The sequence below is a fragment of the Colobus angolensis genome, unplaced genomic scaffold (assembly GCF_000951035.1).
Source record: "Colobus angolensis palliatus isolate OR3802 unplaced genomic scaffold, Cang.pa_1.0 Scaffold84, whole genome shotgun sequence".
NCBI classification, from domain to species: Eukaryota; Metazoa; Chordata; class Mammalia; order Primates; family Cercopithecidae; genus Colobus; species Colobus angolensis.
In genome coordinates this window covers 4,629,986-4,642,059 of record NW_012122265.1, presented here as the reverse complement: position 1 = coordinate 4,642,059, position 12,074 = coordinate 4,629,986, and the positions used below count along the sequence as shown (strand labels likewise).

Below are 12,074 nucleotides of genomic sequence, written 5' to 3'. Positions count from 1 at the left end.
AGGAGATAAAGTAGGAGGAGCATTACTGTTTCACACTTCGAGGAAAATTTATGCTATGAAATTTATCAAATAATCTTCCAAAAGAACATATGGTAGGCATATGAATAAGAGCTGAATCCTCATTCTCTCTCTTTTTCTATCATTTTGTTTGTAAACAGAAGAATAACGGAAATTAAAATCCAAAATATTTTCATATTTCTGGCAATCACTGTAAAAATAACTAGAACACCAGAATAAAGCACATTTGTATGGTGCTTGAATATGAATGGGTCATTTTACCTTTATATATTTTATTACTCTTAATGAGAATTGAATTTCTCTCAAATGTGGCCCTCTTTTTTTTAACAAAATTAAACATAATATTAAATAGGAGTTAATGAGAAAAAGACAAAAGTCTCAAAAACCCTAACAGAAAGGAGTAAAATCTGAGCAACCTTGCATTCTCCATTGATGCAGATATCCAGTGAATCCGCATTGCACTGGGTCCCATCGATCACTGCAGGAGCACGTTCAGTGTAGAAATTATAACCTTCAGCCAGGCAGTTTAATGCACAAGGTTTTACCCCACCTGGACAAATATAGTAGAAGGTAAATAAGTGGAGTGGTTGTCCTAATGAACAGTGATTCAGTATCATCCATAGCAAATTTATAATTCACGTAGACATCATTCCCTGCTTACATGCCTGATTGTGTAGGTTTCTTTCCTCCTTTTCTAAAATTTCACCTTTATTTTAATTGGTTGTGCAACTTAAAGGGGACTTAATCAGCAGTTTTCAGGTTTAAAAGTTTCAGGTATTTCCATTATTTATTTATAATATAATTATATATTTATAATGTATTTTATATTTCTATGTTCCATTATATATTTATAATTTAGGTAAAAAGGGATTATAGTGAAGGTAATTGAATGTTTTTTAAAAAAATAAATGAAAGAAAAACAATTTTTTTTGAGATGGAGTCTCACTCTGTCGCCCAGCCTGGAGTGCAATGGCGCCATCTCGGCTCACTGCAACCTCTGCCTCCTGAATTCAAGAGATTCTCCTGCCTCAGCCTCCTGAGTAGCTGGGATTACAGGCGCCTGCCACTATGCCCATCTAATTTTTGTATTTTTAGTAGAGACAGGGTTTCACCATATTAGTCAGGCTGGCCTTGAACTTCTAACGTCAGGTGATCCACCTGCTTCAGCCTCCCAAAGTTCTGGAATTATACAGGCGTGAGCCACTGTACTGGCCAAGAAAAACAATTTTTTTAAAAAACCTAAGAAAATAAACTTTAAGGATGCTTGCAAAAAGAACCTTTCTAACAAATAGAAGTTTCTGATACAAAAACTCTACTACATCAAGCAAGGATGTGGTAGTTACAAAATAAAATAAAACTAAATTTGTACCTGCCTTAAACATATCATAGTCTGTGAACCTGGATTTAGCATGGATATAAATTTTTATGATTAGCAAATCAAAACTAAAATTAACTACAACTTTAAATTTGAATAATTCTTATCAAATTAATCAAAGATAAATATAAAATATAGTATTATGGTTGAATAATTAAAACACTGATTTTCTTTGTGAATAAATACATATAGTAACTTGAACATTTTTTCATTTTGTCACTGAAATTTGTGTTAAGGCTGAAGTTAAAAATAGGCTTAAGTAATAGAAATTTTAAAAACAGAGTACATATCGTAACTACAGTATATTGGAAAAATAGCAATAAATGTGGAGTTATTGTATTAAAAGCAGCACATGATAAAGCTACTATTTGTAAAAATGTAATTATTGACAATCATGACTTAAAATATTTTCTTTTGTACCTCTATTTCATCACTTTGACCATATCTAATTATGCTGCTAAAATTTCTCTTTGAAATAAAGACTACTTCTAATAAAGGAAATAAAGCAGAAAGATGAAATGACGTGCCTGCATCTCAGTGAAGTTCTTAGAAATCATGTTTCTGCAGGTTGATGGTAAGTAAAGAAAAAAAAAATAGACTGGGTGGTAGAGTCAATGATAAATTAGAGAGAGCATATTCCAATAAAGATCACTGCTACAGTTGAATGTTGTTATGCAAGAAGATAGTCCAATATTGTCAGTCTGTTTTTTCAAGAAGAGATGAAAACTTAAGTTTTTTTCCCATCTAAACTCTTCTTGTTTTTAAATGTAGCAACTGATCCAAAATTTAGTTAAAAAAAAACATACTATGGGCGGCTAAAATATGTATGCAGATAAAAACTGGTCCCTAAATTGCCAACTTACAACCTCTGGCCTGAGTCTATGTTTTCTTCCATTTTCAATGTTTCTAGGCTATAGAGCTTCTATCTAACTTATAATGTGATTTTTAGCCTTAGGTTAATGATTAATGATTAATTTTGCCATACTGAGCATAGAAATAACAAGTAATAAATAAAATAATTTCTTCCCAAACTGATAACAAAACTACTTATATTTATTTTTATATGATTCTTATGAACTAAATTACCCTAAATGTCCACGAATCTTAACAGAAATTTCTTCATTATTACCTAATACAGTTCTTCTCTCATTTTTTTATCGTAATGCTTTGGAATTTAATATAGCATTTTATGCATTAGGCTTTTAAAAGAGAAGCTGAGTCTTCTGTTTATTCAATTTTAACATTAATTATGCAAGGTAATATTTGATAGGCAGGACATATAAATACTATGGTTACAATCCTTAGCCCACTATACTATGTGATGAAAATGGGAATAAGTTTCTTGTTTACTGCTGAAGATGCGTTCAGCTTCTTCTGATATAATGAGCTTTCAGAAAAGGTACTAGAGTGACATCAGCAAGATGGTGGAAGAGGAGCTTTCTATTATCATCTTCCTGCAAAAGGATCAATTTTGACAGCTACTTATAGACAAGTGTAGTTTTATGGGACTCCAGCAGAAAAGTTCCAGCACGCCATTGGAGAAAAAAAAAAACCCCAAACAGACAAATTGAAGAGGTTTAAGACCAGTTTCACTTCGCCTGTATCACACCTCCCTCAAGGCAGCACAGCTCAGTGAAAAGAGAGACTCCCTGCCACCCTCCCCAGCCTGTGATTCTCCCACAGGGAAAGTGAGAGTACAGAGAGTAAGCACCAAGCTTCCCTAGCTGTATGGGACACTGCCTAAGAGTCCTACTGTTTCCTCACCTCATTCAGAATACTGAGGTGATCAGCATGGCTAAGTGGTTGGAAGAGCCTGGGAGTAGAGACGAGAGGCCATAGGCCCAAGTAACCACTCCACGGACTCTGTTGGGAAGCCAACTCATGAGCCATTTGAGATGTTTTGCCTATGGGCCACCTCACAACTAGCCAACAGTTGCGTCAAAAACTCTGCATGCCTCAGCCTCCCCCAACTGCTATATGCCAGCTGCCCAAGCATGCTCCCATGGATGAAAGTGTAAGCATTTTATGCAGACAGCCACCACAACTTTGCAGGATTGGGAGAAGTCACGACTTAAGCATTTAGGAAACCACCCTAGAAAAAACAAACAGGAGGCTCTCAGCACCTGGTTCAGCTTTGTGGAATCCAGAGAGGGATACATTCTTAAGAATTCCTCACCAAGACAGAATAAGAGGTGTGGAGTAGGCACATCCATAGAAAAGGTCTGAGAGAGCCTCAGAATCTTTAACTGGGCTGTATGGTGAAGACATTTTTCTCTGGAAGCCAATCAGTAAAGACTGCATTCTCCAAATGCAAAGACAGCAACACAATACTTCAAGGAACCAGAAGAAAAATCAAGAAAACATGATACCACCAAGAAACATAGTAATATTCCAATAACCAACCCCAAAGACATGGAGATCAATGAATGGCATGAAAAACAATTCAAAATAATTGTTTTAAGGAAGGTGAGAGAACTATAAGAGAACACACACAACTTAATGAAATCAGAAAAACAATACATGAACAAAGTGAGAAGTTCAATAAAGAGACAGAAATCATTAATCAAAACAGATTCTGGAGGTGAAGAAAACAATGAATAAAATGAAAACATGCAATAGAGAGCATCAACAGTAGACTTGATCTAGCAGAGGAAAGAATCTATGAACTTGAAGAGGGGTCATTTAAAAATCTCCAGTCAGAGGAAAAAGAATAAAAAGGATTTATGGGACATCACCAAGATAACTACATTTTCACATTATAGGAATCTTACATGGAAAAGAAAGTGGAATAGGCTTATTTAAAGAAATAATGGCTGAAAACTTCCCAAATCTAGAGAGCAATATGGACATTCAAATACATGAAGCTCAAAGATCTCTAATAAGGCTCAACCCAATGAAGACTTCACACACACATTATAATTAAACTGTCAAAAATCAAGGACAAAGAATTTTGAAGGCAAGAGAAAAAAGATTCATACCATACAAGGGAACACCATAGGTCTATCAGCAGATTTCTCAGCAAGAGGCTGATAGTTACACTAATTTGTGAATGGACTACAATATAAAAAGATAAGACTACAACATCAAAAATACAAAATAGAAGAGTAAAAGTGTCAAAGTTTTGTATATGATTGAAGGTAAGTTGTTAACAGCTTAAAACAGACTATTATAACTATAGATTTTTATATAAGCCTCATTGTAATCACAAAGGAAAATACTTATAGCAGAGATATATATATATCTCTGCTATATATATATATATGAAATCAAAGCACACTACCACAGAAAATAATCAAATTACAAAGGAAGACAGCCAGAGAAAAATAAAGAAACAAAAAAGTCTATAAAACTGCCAGAAGCAATTGACAAGATATAAATAGTAATTATTGAAACATAATTACTTTAAATGTAAATGGATTAAATTCTATAATGAAAAACAAAATGAATTTTTTTTAAAAAAACAAGACAACTCTACATTGCCTACAAGTGACTCACTTCAGATTAATAACACACATAGACTAAAAGTGAAGTGATGGGAAAATATATTCCATGGAAACAGAAACCAAAACAGAGCTGGGAGAGCTATATTTTTATCAGGCAAAATAGGCTATTAGTCAAAAACTGTAACAAGAGACACAGTCACTATATAATGATAAAGGAGTCAATTCATGAATTCAGTACAATTTACCATTGTAAATATGCACCCAACATTGGAGTACCTAAATATATAATGCAATATTAAAATACAATGAGAGAAATAGACAACAATTCAATAGGAAGATACTTCAGTAGTCTACTTTCAACAATGGATAGATCATCCAGACAGGATCCCAATAAGAAAAAGATGCACTTGAATTATACTTTAAAGCAAACAGAATTAATAGACATACAAAAAATTCCATCCAGAAGCATCAAAATATACTGTCTTTTCAAGCCCACACAGAAAATTTTCCAGGATACATATATGTTAGGCTACAAAACAAGTCTTAACAAATTTAAGATTGAAATCATATCAAGCATTTTTCTGACCACAATGGTATAAAACTAGAAATCAGTTACAAAAAGAAAATGGGAAAATTCACAAATATGTGGAAATTAAAGAACATGCTCCTGAACAATCAATGGGCCAAAGAAGAAATAAAAAAGTAAATTTAAAAGTATCTTATGACAAGCAGCTGGGTGTGGTGGCTCACACCTGTAATCCCAGCACTTTGGGAGGCCGAGGTAGGTGGATCACTTGAGGTCAGGAGTTTGAGACCAGCCAGGTCAACATGTTGAAACCTAGTCTCTACTAAAACTACAAAAAGTTAGCCAGTCATGGTGCTACACAGCTGTAATCCCAGGTACTCGGTAGGCTGAGGCAGGAGAATCACGTGACCCTGGGAAGCGGAGGTTGCAGTCAGCCAAGATTGCACCACTGCCCTCCAGCCTGGATGACTAAATGAGATTCTGTCTCAAAAACAAACAAACAACAACAACAACAAAAAACAAAACCAAAACAAACAAACAAAAAACCTTATGACAAGTAAAAACAGAAACACAACATTCCAAAACTTATGAGATGCTGCAAACGCACTTCAAGGAGAAAAGCTTATAGCAATAAATGTCTAACATGAAAAAAGGAGAAAGATTTCAAACAAACAACTTAACTTTACATCTCAAGGAACTAGAAAAGGAAGAATAAACTAACCCCGAAGTTAGAAGAAGGAACAAAATAACAAAGCTCAGGGCAGAAATAAATAGAGAAAAGAAAACGAATTGAAAAGATAAACAAAACTGAGTTGGTTTTTTTGAAGATAAACAAAATTGACCTATCTTTAGCTACACTACGAGAGAAAGAGAAAAGCCTCAAATAAAAATCAGAAATGAAAGAGAAGACATTACAACGGACACCACAGAAATGCAAAGGACCATGAGACTACTATGGACACTTATATGTCAACAATTTAAACTAGAAGAAATGAATAAAGTTCTAGAGACATACAATAAGGACTGAATCATGAAGTCTGAATAGAAAATCTGAGCAGAACAATAATAAGAAGAGAGGTTGAAACACTAAAAAAAAAAAAAAAAACCCTCATCAAATAAAAGTGCAATATTATACTTCACCAGTGAATTATACCAAACATTCAAAGAAGAATTAATACCAATTTTTCTCACACTCTTTCAAAAACATTGCAGAGAAGGGAATACTCCAAATGCATTTTATGAGGGCAGCACTACCCTGATAACAAGTCGGACAATGATACTTACAGAAAAGAAAATTACAGGCCAACATCCCTGATGAACATGGATATAAAAGTTTTCGACAAAATACTAGCAAATTCAATTAAATAGCCAATTAAAAGGATCATTCAACATGATCAAGTAGGGTTTATCCTGAGGATGCAAGGACGATTCAACATACACAAATCAGGCACTGTAATACACCATGTTAACAAAACGAAGGAGAAAATCCAAATGATCATCACAATAGATGCAAAAATAGCATCTGACAAAATTCAATATTTTTTCATTATAAAAATTAAGGATAGAAAGAATATACCTCAACACAATAAATGTCCTATATGATAAGCCCACAGCTAACATTGTACTCAGTGATGAAAGGCTGACATTTTTTCCTCTAAGATCAGGAACAAGGTAACGATGCCCATTCTCACTACTTCCATTCAACATAGTACTGAAGTCTTAGTCTGAGCAAGTAAGCAAGAAAAAGAAATAAAAGGCATGCAAGATGGAATGGAAGAAGAAAAATTGTCTCTATTTGCTGACAACATATTCTTATACATAGAAAACCCTAAAGGCTCCACCAAAAGCTGTTAGAACTAATACCAAAATTCAGTAAATACAGATACTAAAATCAACAAACAAAAATCAGTCCATTTCTATAGGCTAACAATGAATTACATAAGACAGAAATTAAGAGAACAATCTTATTTATAATAGCATCAAAAATAGGTATAACACTGATGAAAAAAATTGAAGAACACACAAATAATGGAAAGATGTCATGTGTTCACGGATTGGAAAGATCAATATTGTCAAAATGTCCATACTTCCCAAAGTGATCTATGGATTCAATGCAATCTCTATCAAAATTCCAATGATATTTTTCATAAAAATAGAAAAAACATCCTAAAATTCATATGAAACTAAAAAGACTCCAGATAACCACAGCAATCTTAAACAAGAACAACAAAGCTAGAGGCATCACACTTACTGATTTTGAACTATATTACTAACCTGTAGCAATCAGAACAGTACAGTATTTTATTAAAACAGATAAGTAGAGCAATGAAACAAATATTAAGCCTGAAAATAAGCCCATGCATATATAGTCAACTAATCTTTGACAAAGGTACCAAGAAAATAGAGTGAGGAGAGGATAGTCTCTTCAATAAGTGCTGTTGAGGAAAATAGATGTTCACATGCAAAACAGAAAAAAAAAAAAGAAAGAAAGAAAAAGAAATTGGATGTTTATACCACACACAAAAATCAACTGAAATGGGATTAAAGAATTAAACATAAGACTACTAGAAGAAAACATAAGGGCAAAGCTCCAGCACAACGGTCTTGGCAATGATTTCTTGGATATGACACCAAAAGCACAGACAACAAATGCCAAAATAAACAAGCAGGGCTATGTCAAACTAAAAAGTTTCTGCACAGCAAAGGAAACGATCAATAAAATGAAAAGGCAATCCACAGAATAGGAGAAAATACCCAAAACATATAAGGAACTCATACAACTCACTAGTTTAAAAAAAAACAACTAATTAAAAAATAGGTAAAGAATGTGAATAGACATTTTTTTCCCCAAAGAAGAGACACAAATGGCCAACAGGTATATGAAAAGGTGTACAAAATCACTAATCATAAGGGAAATGCAAATAAAAACCACCATGAGATATTACCTCACACACGTTAGGATGGCTAGTACAAAAAAGTCACAAGATAATAAGTACAGGTAAGGATGTGGAGAAAAGAAAACTCTTATATACATTATCGGTAGGAATGTAAACTAGCAGTGCCATTATGGAAAACAGTATGCAGGCTTCTCCAAAAATTAAAAATAGAATAGCCATATGATCCAGCAATCCCACTTCTGGGTATATATCCAAAGGAAATGAAATCACTATCTTGAAGAGATACCTACACTCCCATGTTCATTGAAGCATTATTCACAATAGTCAAGATATGGAAACAACCCAAGTGTCTGTCAACAGATGAATGGATAAGAAAATTGTTTTATACAGATATATAGAATGAAATATCCATCTTAAATGAGAAAGAAATAAAGAAATGCCGGGGCACATCATGCTAAGAGAAATAAGTCAGATACAAATACTATATGATCTCACTTATATGTGGAATCTAAAAAAGTCAAACTCATAGAGAGAAGGGTGTTTATCAGGGATTGGGTGGAAATAGGGAGATGTTGCTCACAGGGTACAAGCTTTCAGTTATAAGAGGGATCAGTTGTGGAGATCTAATATAGTATAGTTAAGAATAATGTATAGTATATTTTAAATTTGTTGAGAGTAGATCTTAGGTATTCTCATCATACACAGAAAAAAGGTAACTATGTGAGGTGATGGATACATTAATTAGCTTGATTATGGTAATCATTTCACAGTATATATGTATATCAAAACATTACATTATACACCTTAACTATATACAATTTTTATTTGTCAATTATATGTCAGCGAAACTGGGGAAAAAAAGGTAAGGCTGTTGTGATGGTTAATACTGAGTGTCAACTTGATTGGATTGAAGGATACAAAGTACAGATTCTGGGTGTGTCTGTGAGGGTATTGCCAGAGGAGACTAACATTTGAGTTAGTGGGCTGGGAAAGGCAGACCTACCCTTAATCTGGGTGGGCACAATCTAATCAGCTGCTAGCTAGGCTAGAATATAAGCAGGCAGAAAAATGTGAAAAGAGAGACTGGCCTAGCGTCCCAGCCTACATCTTTCTCCCATGCTGGATGCTTCCTGCCCTGGAATATTTGACTCCAAGCTCTTCAATTTTGAAACTCAGACTGGCTCTCTTTGCTCCTCAGCCTATAGATGGCCTATTGTGGGACCCTGTGATTGTGTGAGCAAATACTTAATAAACTCCCCTTTATATATATTCCATCAGTTCTGTCCCTCTAGAGAACCCTGACTAAGGTCGGGCGCGGTGGCTCAAGCCTGTAATCCCAGCACTTTGGGAGGCCGAGACGGGCGGATCACGAGGTCAGGAGATCGAGACCATCTTGGCTAACCCAGTGAAACCCCATCTCTACTAAAAAAAACAAAACAAAACAAAAAACAAAAAACACTAGCTGGGCGAGGTGGCGGGCGCCTGTAGTCCCAGCTACTCGGGAGGCTGAGGCAGGAGAATGGCCTAAACCCGGGAGGCGGAGCTTGCAGTGAGCTGAGATCCAGCCACTGCACTCCAGCCTGGGCCACAGAGGGAAGCTCTGTCTCAAAAAAAAAAAAAAAAAAAAAAAAAAGAACCCTGCCTAATACAGTTGTTAATTCCAGAAAGGAATTAAAATGATTTTCTAAATGAAAGGTCATATTAACCAATTACCTTAAGTTAACGCTTAGTATGAATTTAGGATTAATTCACTATGCATGAAATTATGTAGATGGTAATTATTAAGTCTGTAAACTATTTCAGACACTTCTCCTATACTATGGCAAAACAATCTCAAAGGTATATGCACCTAATAAAAAAGATTCAAATACATGAAGCAAAATCTTCTTAAAAATGAAAGCAAAGCCATATAATAGTTGGAGATTTTAACACACCACTCTCAATAACTGATAGAATGAAGGTAGAAAAAAAATCAGAAAGAATATAAAAGATTGAACAACATTCTCAACCAAGTTGATCTCATAGATATCTAGAGAACACTATATAGCCAATAACAGAAGAAAACATTACTTTCCAAGTACACATAGAACATTCACCAAGAAAAGAGTATCCTCTAATCTTTTTTCTTTCTTTTTTCTAAGACAGGTTCTTACTCTACAGTGGTGTGATCATAGCTCACTGTAGCCTCCACCTCTTGAGCTCAAGTGATCCTCCCACCTCAGTCTCCTCAGTAGCTGAGACTACAGGCATGTACCACTGCACCCAACTAATTTTTTATTTTTTGTATGGACAAGGTCTCACTATGTTGCCCAGGATGGTCTCCAACTCCTGGGCTCAGGAAATCCTCCCACCTTGGCCTCCCAAAGTGCTGAGATTACAGGCATGATCCACCACACCTGGCCTATTCTCTAATCTTAATGAAATTAAATTATATATGAACAACAAAAAATTCTAGAAAATTTCAAATATTTGGAAATTAAAACAAAATAGTTCTACGTAACCCAGAGGTCAAAGAACTCACAATGTAAATAAAATAGTTTGAACTGAAAGCTATAAAAATATAACATCAAATTTTGGAAATGTAAAAGAGCAAAAGAAACTGAAAATAAATAAGAAAATAATAACTATAAGAAAAAAATATATAAATTAGAAAAAAAGACAAATTACCGGAAAGAGTACCAAAGCAAAAATTTGGTTCTTTGAAAAGATAAATAAAATTGTTAAATCCCAAACAAGACTGACCAAGAAAAACAGTGAAAACACAAATTATTAATATCAGAAATGAAAGCACACGTCACTACAGATTTTATAAATATTAGTATTAAATGGCATAACAAGAGAATGTTATGATCAATTTTACATCAATAAACTGGACCACATGGGTATAACATAAATTTCTTAAAGACACAAAATCAAAAACTGAAACAAGGCCAGGCATGGTGGCTCATACCTATAATCCCAGTACTTTGGCAGGCTGAGATTGAAGAATCCCTTGAGCTTAGGAGTTTGAGACCAGCCTAGACAATATAGCAAGATGTAGTCTCTACTAAAAATAAAAATTAAAAATTAATTAGTACGATGTGGTGGCCAGCTACTCAGGAGGCTGAGGAAGAAGGATCTCTTGAGCTCGGGAGATCGAGCCTGCAGTGAGATACGATTGGACCACTGCACTGCAGCCTGGGTGACAGAGGGAGACCTTGTTTCAAAAAAGAAAAAAAAAAAAAGCAAGCAAAAAAACCCCACGAGAAATTAAAAAAAGAAAACACACAACAAACCTAAATAGCCCTTTTCTCTTAAGGGAGTTAAATTTTTAATAACAGGTTTTCACAAAGAAAATATCAAGCCTGGCTGGTTTTACTAGTGAAATCTATTCTAAGGAATAAATAATACCAATCCTAAAATTCTTTTGAAAATAAATAAAGATTCTATTTCAGGAAACCAGAATGCATCTGATACCAAAACTTATCAAAGACGTCACAAGAAAAATATTTACAAATTACAAGAAAAATATTTACAAATTTAAACACAGATGCAAATATCCATAATAAAACATTATCAATTAAGTTAAATACAATAATACATAAAAAATAATACATCATGATTACATGGGGTTTATCCTAGGAATATAAGCTTGGTTTGAGGCTGGGCCCATTGGCTCATGCCTGTAATCCCAGCACTTTGGGGGCTGAGATGGGTGGACTGCTTGAGCCCAGGCATTGGAGACCAGCCTGGGCAACATGACAAAACCCCATCTGTACAAAAAATACAAAAATTATCCAGGCATGGTGGCACACACCTGCAGTCCCAGCTACTCA

General features: G+C 34.6%; 1 protein-coding gene across 1 annotated transcript in view; it reads right to left on the bottom strand.

The window, feature by feature from the left end:
• Nucleotides 1-12,074, bottom strand: part of ADAMTS6 (ADAM metallopeptidase with thrombospondin type 1 motif, 6) — a 176,644-nt gene that overhangs the window by 71,146 nt on the left and 93,424 nt on the right. The window contains exon 9 of the mRNA XM_011930125.1: nucleotides 435-568. Coding sequence (XP_011785515.1) covers nucleotides 435-568 — 134 coding nt within the window. The remainder of the gene's footprint in view (nucleotides 1-434; nucleotides 569-12,074) is intronic.